The sequence below is a fragment of the Leucopleurus acutus genome, assembly GCF_964270905.1.
Source record: "Leucopleurus acutus genome assembly, chromosome: 3".
In the NCBI taxonomy this organism is placed as follows: domain Eukaryota; kingdom Metazoa; phylum Chordata; class Mammalia; order Artiodactyla; family Delphinidae; genus Leucopleurus; species Leucopleurus acutus.
In genome coordinates, this window is record NC_139145.1 from 128,414,878 (window position 1) to 128,434,807 (window position 19,930).

The 19,930-nt window shown below is 37.0% G+C and overlaps 1 protein-coding gene across 3 annotated transcripts in view; it reads right to left on the reverse strand.

Moving 5' to 3' along the window:
- The window catches only part of NDUFAF2 (NADH:ubiquinone oxidoreductase complex assembly factor 2), a 185,815-nt gene that overhangs the window by 34,642 nt on the left and 131,243 nt on the right, over nt 1–19,930 (reverse strand). For all 3 annotated transcript variants that reach the window (XM_082836160.1, XM_082836162.1, XM_082836161.1), the window contains exon 3: nt 7,594–7,634. In XM_082836160.1, the coding sequence (XP_082692286.1) occupies nt 7,594–7,634 (41 nt within the window). The remainder of the gene's footprint in view (nt 1–7,593; nt 7,635–19,930) is intronic.

Consider the following 19,930-nt stretch of genomic DNA (forward strand, 5'->3'; position numbering starts at 1 on the left):
TAAAAGTAACCCCCTTTACTGCCATTTTCATTAGGCTCAAAAAGAGAAAGTAAACTCATGTGTTTAACTGACTAACTTCATTTGAAATTCCTTTTTCTTTCCCTGCCTTCAAATTTTATATAAATGGTATCATGTTGTGCGAAATCTTCTGCAACTTGCTCTTTTTACTCAGTATTATGTTTCTGAGATTTATCCATGTTGATACATGCAGCTCTAGTTCATTCATTTTTAATGAATGATGTTTTAATGCAGCGTATGACCATGTTACAATTTTCTTATCCAATTCCACTATATTCCCAAAAGTGAGATTGTGAGGTTTGGGGTAGGGGTCTATTTTTCCATAAGAACATACACTCCCCATTTAGTAGGGCAGTAGGAAAATAGGATTATATATGCAAAATGTCAATTTTAAGACATTTCAATCCTGTAACTTATAAAATGAACTAATAATACTAGGCACAGACAACTCACTCAATAAATGTCAGTCACTTAGAAACAATGAAATGGGCTTCAGAAATTCAGAAATAAGATTCTTTTCTGAAAGTTAAACTGCAAGATCAACACATTATAGGCCAGGGCAGAGATATGAAAAGAGTAAAATAAATGAAGGGCTGCAGGGCCAGCAACATTTGACCATAATGTAACTAGTGTAATAGCAAAAGAAATAACAGGTCAATCAGAAAGGAGTAGCAGAGAAAAAAGGATAATCATAGAAACAAATGCTGGCAATCCATAAAAACACTGTTCATGGGGGCAAAAACTTTAATACACATGTGGCAATTTTTTTCTATTCCAAACCATAAGGCTATTCCTAGGATAAAGACAGATATTGGGAATTGTGGTCAATTCTATTTAAATATTTCCATTACTATGGATCAGACAATCCCTATTGTAAGATGGACACAACAGGTGATTTTAGGCTGGATGCAATTAAACATTTATTTTACTACTTAACTTCCCTTATCCTAATGCCGCACTCACCAGATATCCTACTGTTTTTTTCCTATGCCAACTTAATTTCTTACTATAAATTAATATACTGGAATTCTGGCAACGCTTTCAAACTCTCTTGTGTTTTAGTCACTGTGATATCTTTTAGAGCCAGATCACCTTCGACGTGGACAAAAAATGAGTCTTTGGAGCCTCCAGACCAGATCTGAGAACATGGTCAAGTAAACAAGGTGCTGTGCAGTATGGTCCTACCTAGCTGCCCTAACCTCTCCTTCGACTACAGTATCACCATCCAACTCCATTCTCTACTGATTTCTAGAATTTTCTCTTCCTCTTTCATGGAGCATATGTAATAAAAATGAAGTGAGTGAGCTCTAATATTACGGATTTCTTCTACTGTCTGTAAACCTGTTGCTGAGTCATGTATTTTGTCAATACTTGGCAATACATTTATTTACTTTTTCAAACAGAAAACTTTGTTTCCTACCGTCTTGTCAGGATGGAAGGAGAAGCAATATTTCATATTCATAGCAATATTCATAGCAATATTGCTGCATATGGCTTCTAACGGGACAGAGTCAAGACTAGGAAAAGTCTACTTCATTAATTTTGTGAAATGTTAATTCAACTTGTACTGAACTGATGAACAGGTGTTGAACTATATTGGCAACCTGCAGTAAAACTGAATTTTCATGAAAAAAGTACAAGCAATGCTCAATTTCAAAATATGTTCAGTTTCTCAGGGTTATTTTATAGTTGGTCGCTGGAAATTCAAACTCTGTCATACAAACCATGTAATATATTTACATGGCATTGAGATTTTCAAGTCTGTCAATAAAAGCCTATCTAACTAATAATGAATCAGGTTTTGTGTTAGGTGCGTCTGTTATATAAATGAATAAGACATAATCCCTGTGCCATATAGCCCATAATATAGTCAGCATAAAACAAGTAATTATAATACTGAACTCAAAGGGTTATATAAGTGCACAAGGCCGCGTAGCTATATCAAGAAAGAAGTGACTAACTCTATGAGTTAAGAAGTTGGGAAAAAAGTTAAGGAAAGTATCACAGAATTTTAAAGGGCCTTTTAAACAGAATTAAGCATGAGCAGAAGTGTCCTGCTGATGGGAGAGAAAGATATTCAGCTTGAGAAACAGCAAGGAGTGCCTTGGAAAGTAGGATGGGTATAACAAATATAAGGAGGAAAGCTAGAAAGTTGGGCAGGGCGGGAGGCTTAAATGGAATTTCAAGGAACTAGATCTTTTGGCCAGAGCTTCCCAAGAAGTGTGCCTAAAAATTGATTCCTTCAGCCTTCAAGGTGGCCAGGAGAGAAACTGTTGAGTTATAGGGTAGGCGTACGTTTGACTTTATAAGAAACTGTCAGTTTTTGAACATAGTTATATCATTTTCACACCAATCAGCACTGTATGGTTATATATGAATGTTTATGGTTGCTCTAGTTATGGTTATTGTCAATCTTCTAAATTTTAGCCATTTTCATAGATGTGTGGTGGTATCCCATTATGGTGACTAGTGATGTTAAGTATCTTTTCATATGCTTACTGGCCATTCTTGAATCTTATTAAAGCCAATTCAAGATTTTCACCCCATTTTTATTAGCTCTGTCTTTTATCATTGAGTTGAAGTGTTCTTTGTATAGTCTGGATGCAAGTCCTTTGTCAGATACATGTACCGTGATTATTTTCTCCCAGTCTGTTGCTTCCCTAATGTTCTCTTTTGATGAGCATTAGTTTTTTGTTTGTTTGTTTTTATAATTAATTTTTATTGGAGTATAGTTGCTTTACAATGTCGTGTTGGTTTCTACTGTACAGCAAAGTGAATCAGATATATATATCTGCCCTCTTTGTTAGATTTCCTTCCCATTTAGGTCACTGCAGAGGACCGAGTTCCCTGAGCTATACAGTAGGTTCTCACTGGTTATCTATTTTATACATAGTATCAATAGTGTATATATGTCAATCCCAATCTCCCAATTCATCACACCTCCCCTTTCCCCCCATGGTGTCCATATATTTGTTCTCTTAATTTTGATTAGGTTCAATTTACCAATGTTTTTCCTTTATGGATAGTGCTTTCTGTCTCCTGTATACCCCGAAGTTGTGAAGATATGCCACTATGCCTTTTTGTAGAAGCATTATAGTTTTAGCTTTTATGTTTAGTCTATGATCCATCTTTAATTAATATTTGTGTATGATGTGAGGTAGGGGTCAAGGTTCAGCTTTTTCCATATGGATATTAAGTTATTCTAGCACCACTTGTTATGAAGACTTTCCATTCCTAATTGTGTTCCTTTGGTGCTACTGCCAAAAACCAACTGGCTGTATACTATTTCTAAACTCTCTATCCTTTTCCACTTATTTGTTTATATATCCTTATGCCAGTACCACATTGTCTTTTTTTTTAAATATTTTTTTTGATGTGGACCATTTTTAAAGTCTTTATTGAATTTGTTACAATATTGCTTCTGTTTTATTTTATTTTATTTTATTTTTTGGTTTTTTGGTCCTGAGGCATGTGGGATCTTAGCTCCCTGACCAGGGATCGAACCTGCACCCCCTGCATTGTAAGGCGAAGTCTTAAGCACTGGACTGCCAGAAGAGTCCCCACACTTTCTTAATTATTATAGTTTTAGAGTAAGTCTTAAAGCCAGGCAGCATAAGTCCTTTAATTGTCGTCTCCTTTTTCATGATTGCTTTCAGCTATTCTAGGTCCTTTGCATTTCCATATATATTTTAGAATCAGCATGTTGATTTCTACCAAAACAAGTCTAATGGGATTTTAACTGGATTTTTATTTGATTGAGTCTATAGATAGTGGTTCACAAAGTAAGGGCTCTGGCCCAGCAGCATTACCACCACCAGGGTACTTGTTATGAATGCAAATATTCAGGCCTTACCTCAGACCTTGTGGATCAAAAACTCTGGGAATAAGGCCTTGCAATCTGTGTTTTAACAAGCCCTCCCTGTAACTGGTGCATGACAAAGCGTAAGAATTACTGCTGTGAGGGACTTCCCTGATGGTCCAGTGGTTAAGACTCCACACTTCCACTGCAGGGGGTACAGGTTCGATCCCTGGTTGGGGAACCAAGATCCCACAGGCTGCGTGGCCAGAAAAAAAAAAAAAAAAGAATTACTGCTGTGAATCAGTTTGGGAGAACTAACATCTTAGCAATATTGAATATTCCAGTCCATGAAGAGGTATTTCTCCCCATTAATTTAGGTCTTCTTTAATTTCTCTCACCAGTGTTTTATAGTTTTAAGTCTACATGTCTTGGGACTTCCCTGGTGGTGCAGTGGTTAAGAATGGAAGATCCCACATGCCACGGAGCAGCTAGCCCGTGCGCCACAATTGCTCACGTGCCACGGCTACTGAAGCCTGCGTGCTTAGAGTCCATGCTCTGCAACAAGAGAAGCCACTGCAATGAGAAGCCCGCACACCACAACAAATAGTAGCCCCTGCTCGCCGCAACTAGAGAAAGCCCTCGCACAGCAATGAAGACCCAACACAGACATACATACATACAAATAAATAAATATTTTTAAAAAGTCTACATGTCGCATATATTTGCTTAATTTGTATCAGGGTATTTTATGCTTTCTGATGCTATTGTAAATGGTATTCTAATTGCTACTGGCTAACCTTCAGCCATAGTCTACAGGTGATATGGGCAGAAGTCTATTTGGGGGTGGGAGTTCACTAAGTGATTTGAAAAAAAGTAGAGAACTCAAATTACTGGTAGCATCTTGAAAACAAACTAGTTTCAACAGATATGCAAGAATAGGAGGTTGTTTCTAATGAATTGATATAGGTATTAAGCATGAGCAATTACAAAGATCACAGAAAGAAGGACAACCAGACATAATGTTCTCCTGTAGTCTTGCCAAACATTTTCTACATTCTTGACAAAAAGATCAAACATCAATATCTAGCTTCTGGATCCAGCTGCCAATGTGGAAGAAAGACAGAGGAGCAAGGGAACATGTTGAATTACACAGAGAGCATAAGATCAGCAAAATCTAGACTGTGGCAAACTCTTTAAGTCAAATGGGCTGGGTTTTTCAACAGGCAAATTTGTAAGGAAATAAAAGTGATGGAGGAAGGACATATAAACTGAAAGAGATTTAAAACAAATATGAAGTTTTTACAAAATGGGCAAGTCTAAACTATAGTGTACATTTGGCTGAGAAGATTATTTAAACATGTGAGTAAACAATTACTATAAAAGTCAGGTTCAGGGTTGCTTTTGTGGGGAGAAAGGAGGTTGTATTGAGATCGGGCACATGAGTAGCTGGCAAAGTTCTGTTTCTTGACTTGGGTGGAATTTGCCTTATAATAACCTATTAAACAATACATTTAATTCTTGTGGTCTTCTGTATACATGACTTATTTTAACAGTAAATAGGTTTTTCCTCCCTCTTAACATGATATATGTAAAATCTGGGATTGAAAAGTTTATAAGTTTTAGTGATAGAATGATGTTTGGGGATGACACGAACTAAGGTGTGGCTACAGAAGTGGTTGTTTATTGAAGTAGGGATACTGGTGTGGATGAAGTCAAAGAAGTAAATGGCTAAGACTTAGGAAGGCACTGACGGGGAAAAAACTGCAAGTCTGGTTCTAATCTCTGCCATCAGTGTGGGAGAGTGCCCTAGAGGTTAGCAAAGATAAAAATGATGAACAGGTCGAGAGAAATCTACTTGGATTGCAAAGGTACCACACTCTCCTGGGCTCACAAAATGGAATAATATTTTGGAAATGACTCAGGGAAGGTAGGAGCAATCGATCCCAATTCCTTTTCTATGGGTTGTACGAAAATGAGCACAATTCACCTCAAGGAAAAAAGAGATTCACTATCTTTTAGACACATAGATTTTACTTGAGGCTCTATGGTAGAGAAAGTTCCTAGGACAATATTAAAGGTGAAGGGTAATTTGCTAATAAAGAAACGGAAATTCCTGGAACACAATGAAAGGGTCAGGAGGGAGAGAAAAGGGTGTATGCATTTGTGTGTGTGTGTGTGTGTGTCTGTTGGGAGGTACAGAAGAGCATAAAGAACGATGTGATTAACAGTACATTAGAAAAGAGGCAACAGAGGCCCCCTTTTTAGATATTCAAGAATGTGAGCACCATGGAGGGAATGACTTGGTCTCACTGTTCTGACTGGAACTTGTCTGAGATACTGGGATTACCTAACATTTATAGGAGTAGTGCCTTAGGCCTGATTATTGCAGTTGCCTCCATCTAATCACTTTGCAAGTATCAATGTTTCCATGGAAGAAGGCTTTCAAAGGCTGGAGGATAGAAGAAACACCTTTTTCTCTGAGAACAGTAGCTCTTATTATGGCCCAGAGAAGGGGAATCAGAAGGGCTCCTTGATCCATCCTACCACTGGAAACCACAGGGGCTACTTCTGAATATTGGATCACATTGATTTTTTTTCGCTTTTATTCCAAGGTTCACTGATATTAGAAAAAAGGGTCTGAGAAGAGTAAGACAAGGTCAAGGTAGAAGCAACATACAAAGCTAGAAATAGGCTTAGAGATGTGCTCACTCAGACTCCAGGCAGACACACCTTGATGGAGTCAGTCCAGGAGGAATGGAACAAGTAAAGATAGGTATGCCAATTTATAGGTCATCATAAATTCTGCCCTGGAGTATCCCACCTCTTAAAAAGTGTGGCCTGAGTATCGGAGCCCATTTACATTGTCAGCAGAGTTGTAGTAGTGAGGGAATAGGGGAGGGAAAAGAGGAGTCCTCAGTAGCACAAAAAATGGAATAGGTAGTATATTAATTTGAAAACTTCCCTCTTATGAAATACATTTATTTCTTACAAATTAACTTTAGAACATTTCATTCTATTGTTTTAAAATAAAAATTATGAAATAATCATGTTTTAAAAACACAAATACCACAGCATTGCTATGCTTTTTATTCTGCATCCCACCCAAACTATGTTTCTCAAGTTTTTTTTTTGTTTTTGGCCACTCCACGTGGTTTGCAGGATCTTAGTTCCCTAACCAGGGATTGAACCTGGGCAGTGAAAGCACGGAGTCCTAACCACTGGACTGCCAGGGAATTCCCTATGTTTTTAAGTTTTAAATAAAAATTCAATTCAACTATTAGTTACCAAGTGTTACATATTACATGCTAATTGTAATAAGTTTCTTCAGATACTAGATGGTGTTAAATTTATATAAAATTTTATGTTTTATATAAAATTAAGGGCAGAGCATGATTTAGAGAGGACCAAGAGATTTAGTGTTTCTCAAACTTTTCCACCAAATCATCTGTATCAGAACAGAGAACTCCCAGGGGACAGGGAAATGACCTAATGCAAGCTGCTGTAAGTCCAAACATTCTCTAAAGTGTTTTTATTTTGTTTTAAATTTTTATTATTTCATTTAACATTTTATATGGATTTTGTTACATCCCACAATTTGTGCATTTATTTTATTATAAAAATGTTTGAAATTATTTTCTATGAGGTAAAATTAATGCTTTGGAGAGGTGGCATCACATATATTTTAGAGGTTTCACGTATCCCTGAGAGTACAAACTCCCAATTGAGAAACACAGCATTATAAACACCTATTTGAATATTTTCCTGTGTATTCTTACCTCCATAGTAGGTGGAGTCTTTCTTGTTTTTCGGATCCAAGCTATAAAGAAAAATAATATTTAAATATAAGTTTTCTATAATTTGCACATTTTATTCATTCATGCATGAAACAAATATGTATTAAGCACCTGTTATATATTGTTTTAGGCACATGAGTTCCCTCCTCTCCTGTAGCATATATACTAGTGAAGGGGCACAGAAAAGAAACATACTAGGTAATGATTTGTGTCATAAAAATTACTTAAGTGTGGGGAGGATGTAGAGGGGATAGTTTCATAACTAAAAATCATACCCCATAATCATCTGAATTCAATTTAGGGTATATATGGCATATAAGCCAAATCATAATACAGTAAACTTCAAGGCAATATTAAAGTTATATTATCCTGGAAATGTACACCAATTATTGCTCAATATGTAAAAGAATGGATGTAGAAAAATTTTCATTTACAGAGATTTCTCTTCTAACCTGTTCTAGCAAGCAGTCTATCTTGTATGGTTGGTATCTTAGCTCCAACATTTGGGAGATGAGAGGCAGAGTAGAAAGAGCCCATATTTGTGAAGTGCCTTCTGGGCGCTGGGCACTGTGCTAGATGCTTTAGTAATAGGAAGGGAGTGGGGCAACTTCCTCTAGAGAAGTGTATCAGAATCACATGAAGACATGTTATAGTACTTAGCAGAGCAAAGGCAGATTTTGGGGGTTCAAATCCCAACTTAAGTACTTACTAGCTGTGTTACTTGAGGCAAGTTATTTAATTTTCTAAGCATCAGATTTCCCACCTGTAAAATTATAATACTAGTATCTAGATTTTAGTATCTACATTGTGCAAGTTATATATAGTATATATAAATTCTTAGCTCAGAGTCTGGCACAGAGTAAACATCCAAGTCTAAGTTATCACTATCACTATTATTCAGTAAACCTGTATTTTTTATAACAGACTCAAAAAAGCAAAGATCAACAAAACCTGCTTGGCCTATGAGGATATATAGGAAACTGTGAGAAAACACACTGTAAGGAATATAGTCTTTGAAAAGTAGAAACTATTATTTTATCACTTTAGTTAATTCAATCTTCATTACAAAATCATGAAGTATGCTTATTTTATAGAGAAATTCAATGACATTCCCAAATTTATACATTAAGTAGTAATGGTGGAATTTGAATCCAGATCTGACCCTGTCTCTGGATCCAAAAACCATCCACGCTCTACTAAGCAGTTTCTCAAACTTTATAAGCAACAAGCAAAGAACACTAAACTAGGAAGAGGAACAGGTCACAACACTGACTACTGTCAAAAAATAAGATTCACCCCATTTTACAGATTGGGAAACTAAAGATTAAGCAACTTGCCGAAACTCACATATTTAGCAAGTAACAGTCTGAGAATCAAATGCTGGTTGAACCGGCTCTAAAATCTGAGCTCTGCCCATTCACCAGCCACCTTCTCTTCTGACAGGCTAGCTCTGCTACCCTGCCTTCTGTCATCCAACTAATAGCAGCGGGACCTGTCCTCATGACAAGCCCAGTAATGAATGATGTGCGGGTACAGAGAGCAACATTCAACTGTGATAAGTTATTTCTCCCTACTTTGTTCTCTCTTGCACTGACCCCATACGTGTATTTTCAATACAAACCCAGTGTTTTGCCTTCTCTATTTCTGAACTTCTATCTCTGTTATTATTTTCTGCACCCTATTCTTATTAGCTTCCAGCTCTGTTTGGTCCATTTCTAGCCACAACTTGCACAAACTTTATATTTCTCGTTAGGCTGGAAGGTTGTCAAAGGCAGGATCCATCCACAGGAGATTTATTTTTCTACCACCTAAATGCCTCGAAAGAGTAGGTACTTAAATACAGTTGTTGAATGAATACTTCCACTATAAAATACTCCCACTATAAAAATATTCATTGTAATGGGATTTTGACCTGTATTAGAAAACCCAGCTTAGCAACAGCAAGATTCCTCTGTACGATCAAGGAAATAAGTGGTTTATGGAAGCTGTCAACTGCCTCTTTATGGTCAAAATAAGGGGTACTTGTCTATGTTTATGGGCATTTTTTTCCCCCAGGAAAGAGACTTCTTTTAAAATAATTCACCATGAGCCATATACCTCTAAAAGGTTTTAAGCAATAAATCTTCAGTTCTAATTTGGATTAGAAAGTTAATTCAGAAAAATCAACTGCTATGGCAGGGGTATATAGCCTGCAAGCAAACTTCGGCCCATGGCTTGTTTTTTGTTTTAATTGCTGAAAAACATAACCAACAAAGAACAATATTTCATGACACATGAAAATTAAATAAAATTCGAATTTCAGCCTCTGTAAATAATGTTTTATTCGAACACAGTCACATTTATTTACATATTATCTATTATAATGTGGGCTACAATGGCAGAGTTGAGCAGCTGTAACAAAGACCATATGGCCCACAAAGCCTAAAATATTTACCATCTGGCCCTTTAATGAAAAAGTTTGCCAACCCCCGTGCTAGGGCTACCATTAAGTATAATCCTTTTAGTAACAACTATATATCTTGATTCAAAAACACTTTCATGAGCTTTCCTGGTGGTGCAGTGGTTAAGAATCCACCTGCCAATACAGGGGACATGGGTTTGAGCCCTGGTCCGGGAAGATCCCACATGCTGCAGAGCAACTAAACCCGGGTGCCACAACTCCTCAGCCTGTGCCCGTGAGCCACAACTACAGAGCCCGTGTGCCACAACTACTGAAGCCCGTGCGCCAAGAGCCTGTGCTCTACAACAAGAGAAGCCACCGCAATGAGAAGCCTACGCACCGCAACAAAGAGTAGCCCCAGCCTCTTCAATAAGTGGTGCTGGGAAAACTGGACAACTACATGTAAAAGAATGAAATTAGAACACTCCCTAACACCACACACAAAAGTAAACTCAAAATGGATTAAAGACCTAAATGTAAGGCCAGACACTATCAAACTCTTAAAGGAAAACATAGGCAGAACATTCTATGACATAAATCACAGCAAGATTCTTTTTGACCCACCTCCTAGAGAAATGGAAATAAAAACAAAAATAAACAAATGGGACCTAATGAAACTTCAAAGCTTTTGCACAGCAAAGGAAACCATAAACAAGAAGAAAAAGACAACCCTCAGAATGGGAGAAAATATTTGCAAATGAAGCAACTGACAAAGCATTAATCTCCAAAATTTACAAGCAGCTCATGCAGCTCAATATCAAAAAAACAAACAACCCAATCCAAAAATGGGCAGACGACCTAAACAGACATTTCTCCAAAGAAGATATACAGATTGCCAACAAACACATGAAAGAATGCTCAACATCATTAATCATTAGAGAAATGCAAATCAAAACTACAATGAGGGCTTCCCTGGTGGCGCAGTGGTTGAGAGTCCGCCTGCCGATGCAAGGGATTACTGGTTCGTGCCCCGGTCCGGGAAGATCCCACATGCCGCAGAGCGGCTGGGCCCGTGAGCCATGGCCGCTGAGCCTGCGCGTCCGGAGCCTGTGCTCCGCAACGGGAGAGGCCACAACAATGAGAGGCCCACTTACCACAAAAACAAAACAAAACAAAACAAAAAAAACTACAATGAGATATCATCTCACACTGGTCAGAATGGCCATCATCAAAAAATCTACAAACAATAAATGCTGGAGAGGGTGTGGAGAAAAGGGAACCCTCTTGCACCGTTGGTGGGAATGTAAATTGATACAGCCACTATGGAGAACAGTATGCAAGTTCCTTAAAAAACTAAAAATAGAACTACCATATGATCCAGCAATCCCACTACTGGGCATATACCCTGAGAAAACCATAATTCAAAAAGAGTCATGGGGCTTCCCTGGTGGTGCAGTGGTTGAGAGTCCACCTGCCAATGCAGGGGACACGGGTTCGTGCCCCGGTCCGGGAAGATCCCACATGCTGCAGAGTGGCTGGGCCCGTGAGCCATGGCCGCTGAGCCTGCGCGTCCGGAGCCTGTGCTCTGCAACAGGAAAGGCCACAACAGTGAAAGGCCCGCCTACCGCAAAAAAAAAAAAAAAAAAAAAAGAAGAGTCATGTACCGCAATGTTCATTGCAGTTCTATTTACAATAGCCAGGACATGGAAGCAATCTAAGTGTCCACTGACAGATGAATGGATAAAGAAGATGTGGCACGTATATACAATGGAATATTACTCAGCCATAAAAAGAAACGAAATTGAGTTATCTGTAGTGAGGTGGATGGATCTAGAGTCTGTCATACAGAGTGAAGTAAGTCAGAAAGAGAAAAACAAATACTGTATGCTAACACATATATATGGAATCTAAAAAACAAACAAAAAAATGGTCATGAAGAATCTAGGGGCAAGACGGGAATAAAGACACAGATCTACTAGAGAATGGACTTGAGGATACAGGGAGGGGGAAGGGTAAGCTGGGACAAAGTGAGAGAGTGGCATGGACATATACACACTACCAAATGTAAAACAGATAGCTAGTGGGAAGCAGCCGCATAGCACAGGGAGATAAGCTCGGTGCTTTGTGACCACCTAGAGAGGTGGGATAGGGTGGGTGGGAGGGAGACGCAAGAGGGAGGAGATATAGGGATATATGTATAGCTGATTCACTTTGTTATAAAGCAGAAACTAACACACCACTGTAAAGCAATTATACACCAATAAAGATGTTAAAAAAAAAAAAGAGTAGCCCCCACTCGCCACAACTAGAGAAAGCCTGCACGCAGCAACGAAGACCCAAGGCAGCCATAAATAAATAAATAAATATAAATATAAAATTTAAAAAGCAAAACACTTCCATATTATCTAAAATAAAAATCATTATTAACTATTACACTTTTTTCAATTTGCTGTACACCTGAAACTAACACAATATTATAAATCAACTATACTCCAATAAAAACTAAAAAGCAAACAAAAAAACCCCCCCAAAAATCTATTATACTTTTTACCTGATTGCCATGTATTCTAGACTCTATGAACACTACCACTGGCATCAGACCATGTTAAAAAATATAATGGCACAATGCACACTTACTATCACCATGAGAAAAACAACAATTTGCCTTACTGGTGAGTCTATAAAACATCACTTTCAGTTATTTTTAACATTGGAAAAAGAAAAATACTTCAGCAGAATCCAAATAATCTTTTAAAATTCCACGGTGGATGAATAGGTTGAAGAAACTCTGATATGTGTTTTCTAAACCCTACTGGTTTTGTGTAAGTTTATAAAATTCATTCATAGATATAAGAAAGTAATATAATTCAGATAACGTATTAAGTAGTACCTAGACTATTCACTCTCATGAGACATTATTCTCTAAGGAAAGATATAAGGGTTTCCTTTAGCTTTGTTTTAAATGGCTCAAGGAAGAAGATTTTTGTTTAGATAGATAAATGCAATTTCTGAAATAAATAATTCTACAATATAATTTACAATATTTATAATTTTACAATAACCAGATACTTGAAATGTCTTCTTGCGATGATGGTTGATGCCTGTTCACTGTTATGTATCCAATAAAGGTTACAGCTAGAAACTTTCAGTGTGATCACTCATTTATATAATCATCCCTAGTTTCCCAGTCACTACATACAACAAAGGAAATGTCCTGCTGATGGCTGGCAAAGGTTAGGAGGAAGGAACAGAAATAAGCGCTAATATAAAATCATTACATTTATTATTTTTTTAACCTCAGAACAATCTGGAACTGAACCTCTATTCAATTACGAATTATATAATGATTTTGCCATTGCTAATTATATTTGTATGGTGGATTCTGTATCAGTCTTCATTATAATGTAACCATAGTTTGAATAGAATTTAGCAAGAAAACCGGACAGTTTATGCCTTAAGATCCTAGCATTCTTTCATCAACACTCATTTGCATTCTCATCAGTGGGCATGAGATTTTCATTGAACTTTAATACTCTTATTGGAATATAACACAGTATAATGAGCGTAAAAGTGAACATGCAAGTTAAATACTTCATGAAGCATAGATTCTTCAAAATTCTATAAGAACTGAAAATGGCTAATACACTTTTAGAAGTAGTACCAACAGGGGTTAAGGTAAATGAGAAATTTATCACCAGATTCAGTAGGTGACCATTCAGAGCTGAAATTATAGATAGGTTATCAACAGTTTGCATCCAAAAGATACATTAGAAATATGTGTTTACACTACTAAAGGAAAATACGACATTTTAATAAAGCTTCATCTTTCAAAACACCATCTTTGCCAGTTCTGAGTGTTGACACATCATAAAGAATATAAAAAAAAATCCACATTTTTTCACTTTTTCACCACAAGAATTTTTCCACATTTCACCACAAGAATTTGTTGAAAATTCTTCAAATGATATATTACAAAATGAGTTATTTTCTGATTACCGACTCTAAACCGTTTCTTAAGGATATTAGTAGATTTACTTGGCACAATTAAGTTACAAACTTTGTGATGCTCATGGCTGGCTATTACTGTTCTTTTTTCTTAATCAACTTTATTGAAGTATAATTTACATACAACACAGTGAAACCATTTTAAGTGTGCAATTCCATGAGTTCTGACAAATGTATACAACCTTGTAACCAGCACCACAATCAGTGTATAGAACATTTCCATCATCTCCAAAAGTTCCCTAGTGTCTGACTACATGCAAACACCCACCTCAATTCACCCACAGCCCCCAGTGAGTGCTATATCAATACCCTTTGTCACTGTTGATTAGTTTTGCCTTATCTACAATTTCACATAAATGGAATCTTATAGTATGTACTATTTTGCATTAGTTTCTTTTACTCAATATAAAATAATCTTAATCCCTGTTACTGTGTATAGAAAACAGACTCTGAAGGTAACCTCCAAAACCCCTACCACTTGGTGTTCATGCCTCTGTATGATCTCTTCCCCTTGAGTAAGGACAGGACCTGTGACTTACTTCTAACTATGAAAATATGGCAAAGGTCATGGAATGTATGTGATTACATGATGATGCTACATAAGATTACAGTATCCTTCTTTTAGGAGTCTCTCTTTCCCTCCCTGACTGTAAGGAAAAAGGCGGCCATGTTGGGGAATATTATGTGGCAAGAAACTGCTGGCGACCTCAAGGAGGTTATGGTGGTCTCTGGCCAACATCAAGCAAAAAACTGAAGCTCACAGTCCTACAACTGCAAGGAACTGAATACTGCCAACAACCACACGTGTGGGAAAGTGGATCCTTCCACACTCAAGCCTCCAGATGAGAATGTGAGACAGGTTGGGACCTGGGATCCTTTGTTGCAGTGCTTGCACCTGGACAAATGTCTCCTCCAGCAACAAAATACAAAGAAACTATAAAGGACTAAAAATAACTGCATGCTTGCACAGTTGGGGAAAATTATGAACAATAAGATACAAAAAGACCATAAACCCAACTGCCACTTCTGGAGAGACTGGAGCAAAAGCAGAGTACCGCACAGGAACCCTGCACACAGCACCATGAAGGGCGTGGACAGACCACCTTAGTCACCCCTCTGGCCCGAGCCCTGGACACACCCCTACCCTCATCCCATATAAGGAACCAGCTGCCCGCCCCACTAGAGGAGTAAGCAAGGGAACCTGTTACTTGTTTTTGCTCCCTCATGCTATAGCACTAGTCCCAGTAAAACCTTGCTTGAATTTCTTGTCTGGTCGCTTACCAATTTCTAGTGATTAAGGAGTCCAAGAGCACTGGTCAGTAACGAATGCAGCCCTGGCTGACGCCTTGATTGCAGACTTGTGAGACCCTAAGTAGAGAACCCAGATAGGCTATGCCTGGACTCCTGACCACAGGAACTGGGAGATGATAAATGTGTGCCATTTTAAGCTGCTAAATTTGTGGTAATATTGATATGGAGTAATAAAAAAACAAACACAACAAGCATAGCAGCAGTTTATTCTTTTTACTGCTGTGTGGTATTCCACTGTATGGAAAAATGACAATGTGTTTATCCACTCACTACTTGGGCAGTTTTCAGTTTTGGGCTGTTATGAATAAAACTGCTGTGAAAAAATTGGGTACAAGTATTTGGGCAGACTTATTTATGTCTCTGGGTAAACACCTAGCAGAATTTCCAGGTTGTAGAGTAAGTGGACAGTTAAATTTATAAAGAGCTGATAAACTGTTTTCCAAAGTACTTGTACCATTTTACACTCCAGCCAGAAATTTGTGAGAGTTTCATATGCTTTATATCCTCATTAACACTTCATATTGTCAATCTTTTAAATTCTAACCAGTCTAGTGTTATTTCACGATGGTTTTAATTCACATTCCTTGATGACTACTGCTATTATGTATCTTCTTTGGTGAAGTGTCTTTTCAAATCTTTTGCCCACTTTTAAAAATTCTGATGTTTGTCTTATTACTGAGTCATGACAGCTCTTCACACGTTCTGACAAGTTCTATGACAGATATGTATTGCAAATTTTCTCCCTATCTGTCTTGTCTTTTCATTTGTTCAAAGGTTTTTGTTTGAAGAATAGAATTTTTAAGATTTTGGTGAAGTCCAATTCATCATTTTTTTTCTTTGATATTTGTTATGTGTGTATCCTATCTAATTCTTTGACTATCCCATGATTGAAAGATTTTGTCCAATGTTTTTTTCTAAATGTTTTAACTTTTACATTTAGGTCTGTGATCATTTTCAACTGAAGTTTTTAGAGATGAAGTGAGGTAAAGATCAAAGATTATTTTCTTTCATATGGATATCCTGCACTAGCTGTTGAAAAGAATTTCCTTTTGCCATTGAAAAAATCAATTGACCATATAAGTGTAGAAATAATTCTGGACTCTCAGTGTGGTTCTCATTAATTTTATATCTATCCTCATAACAGCATTAAACTGTCTTGATAAATATAGCTTTTTAAAGTTAAATATTCCAATCTTGGTCTTTTCAAAAATGTTGTAGGTATTCAAGGTCCTTTGAATTTTAATATAAAATTTAGAAGCAGTATATCAGTTTTGATTGGGAATGCACTAAATCTACAGATCAATTTGAGGTGAAATAATATCTTTAATATATTGACTTTTCTGATCCATGGAAGTTATAAATCTCTCCAATTATTTAGATCTTCTTTAATTTCTCTTGGCAATACTCTATATTTTTCAATGTATAGGTCTTAGAGACATATTTCTGTAAATTTATCCCTAAAGACTTCATGTTTTTAATAGCACTTAAAATGATATAACTGAAAATTTTATTTAGCAATTGTTTGGTATGAGAGTGTAGATACATAATTGATTTTAGCATATTGCCTTTATATCTTGAAAACTTACTAAATTCATTCATTAATTTTTGTAGTTTTTTTTAGATTGTCTACATGCACAATCATGTCATCTGTGAACAGTTTTACTTTGTCCTTACCAATCTGTATTCATTTTATTTCTTTTTCTTGCCCTATTGCACTGACTTGGATTTTCCAGAATGATATGAAATAAAAAGTGAGAAAAGATACCTTTGTTTTATTTGCAATTTTAGGGGACGAGAGTTCTTTCACCATTGAATATGAGGTTACATAAACATTTTTTTTTCTTCCTCTTAATGTCCTTTAATAGGTTGAGGAACTTCTTATTCCAAAGTTTGTGGAGAATTTTTAATCATGAATGTGTGTTGAATTTTGTCAGTATTTTTGTACCAACTGAAATTAACTTATGGTTTTTCTCCTTTATTTTATTAATGTGTTGAACATAAATGCAAATCAAATCCACAATGAGACATCACCTCAAACCTTTTAGGATGGCTATTACCAAAAAGGTAAAAGACTACATGTACTGGCGAGGATCTAGAGAAAAGAATACCCTTATGTCCTATTGGTGCAAATGTAAATTGGTATGGCCATTATGGAAAACAGTATGATGTTCTTCAAAAAAGTAAAACTAGAACTACTATATGATCTGGCAATGTCTCTTCTGGGTATATAACCAAAGGAAATGAAATCACTATTTCAAAGAAATATCTGTGTTTCCATGTTCATTGCAGCCTTATGCACAGCTGCCAAGATATAGAAACAACTTGTGTCCACTTACAGATGAATGGGTAAAGAAATTGTGGCATACACACACACACACACACACACACACACAATGGAAAATTCTTCGCCCTTGAAAAAAATCCTGCCATTTGTGACAACACTGGATGTACCTGGGGTACATTAGGCTAAGTGAAATAAGCCAGACACAAAGAAAAAAAACTGCATGGTTTCACTTTTATGTGGAACGTAAAAAAAGTCAAATTCATGGAAGCAGAGAATAGAATGGTGGTTAGGAGGGACAGTGAGGTGGGGAAAATGGGGAGATGTTAATCTTCAGATGTTAAACCAATCTATGTTACTGATATAAACTCCACATGGTCATGGTATATTACCCTTTTATATATACTGGGATTCAGTTTGCCAATATTTTGTTAATGATTTCTGCATCCGATGTTTATGTGAGATATTGGTTTGTAGTATTCTTCTCTTTATTGTCTCTGTGAAGAGCTGGTATCAAGGTAAACTTGGTTTCATAAAATGAGTAGATAAGTATTCCTCCACATTTTGGAAAGAATTTGTGGCCCATCCTGGTGAGTGCTGCACATGCATATGAAACAAAAATTTTGGGCTTTCCTGGTGGCGCAGTGGTTGAGAGTCCGCCTGCCGATGCAGGGGACACGGGTTCGTGTCCCGGTCCGGGAGGATCCCACATGCCACGGAGCGTGTGGGCCTGTCAGCCATGGCCGCTGAGCCTGCGCATCCGGAGCCTGTGCTCCGCAAAGGGAGAGGCCGCAGAGGTGAGAGGCCCGCATACGGCAAAAGAAAAAAAAAATGTTTATTCTACCATTGCTCAGTGGAGTGTTCTATAATGTCAATTAGGTCAAGTTGTTTGATATAGCTGTCTTCTATATCATTCTGACAATTTCTGCTTTTAACATGTATGTTTTGGACCATCTAAATTTACTACAACTATTTAGATAATTAGGTTTAAATCTACAGATATTTGTATACCTATGTTCATAGCAGAATTATTCAATAGCCAAAAGGTGGAAAAAACACAAATGCCCATTGATGGATGAATGATAAACAAAATGTATTACAGTCGGCCCTCTATATCCACAGGTTCTGCATCCACAAATTCAACAAACCATGGATCAAAAACATTTGGAAAAAAAAATTCTGCAAAGTTCCAAAAAGCAAAACTTGAATTTGCCATTAATCAGCAACTATTTATACAGCATTTACATTGTTTTAGGTATTATAAGTAATTCAGATATGATTTAAAGTACAGTCATCCCTCAGTAACCATGGGGGGTTAGTTCCAGAACTCCCACAGATATCAAAATCCACAAATGTTCAACTCCCTTATATGAAATGGAGTAGTATTTGCATATAATCTATGCAGATCCTCCTGTATCCTTTATTTTTTTTAACATCTTTATTGGAGTATAATTGCTTTACAATGTTGTGTTAGTTTCTGCTGTATAACAAGGTGAATCAGCTATATGTATACATATATCCCCTCCCTCTTGTGCCTCCCTCCCACCCTCCCTATCCCACCCCTCTAGATGGTCACAAAGTACTGAGCTGATCTCCCTGTTCTATGCAGCTGCTTCCCACTAGCTATCTATTTTACATTTGGTAGTGTATATATGTCAATGTTACTCTCTCACTTCGTCCCAGATTACCCTCCCCCCTCCCCGTGTCCTCAAGTCCATTCTCTATGTCTGTGTCTTTATTCCAGTCCTGCCCCTAGGTTCATTAGAACCATTTTAATTTTTAAATTCCATATATATGTGTTAGTATATGATATTTGATTTTCACTTTCTGACTTACTTCGCTCTGTATGACAGACTCTAGGTCCATCCACCTCACTACAAGTAACTCAATTTCGTTTCTTTTTATGGCTGAGTAATACTCCACTGTATATATGTGCCATATCTTCTTTATCTGTTCATCTGTTGATGGACACTTAGGTTGCTTCCATATCCTGGCTATTGTAAATAGTGCTGCAATGAACACTGGGTAAATGACTTTTTTGGAATTATGGTTTTCTCAGGGTATATGCCCAGTAGTGGGATTGCTGGGTCATATGGTAGTTCTATTTTTAGTTTTTTAAGGAACTTCCAAACTGTTCTCCATGGCAGCTGTATCAATTTACATTCCCACCAACAGCATAAGAGGGTTCCTTTTTCTACACACCCTCTCCAGCATTTATTATTTGTAGATTTTTTGATGATGGCCATACTGACCAGTGTGAGGTGATACCTCATTGTAGTTTTGATTTGCATTTCTCTAGTGATTAGTGATGTTGAGCATCCTTTCATGTGTTTGTTGGCAAT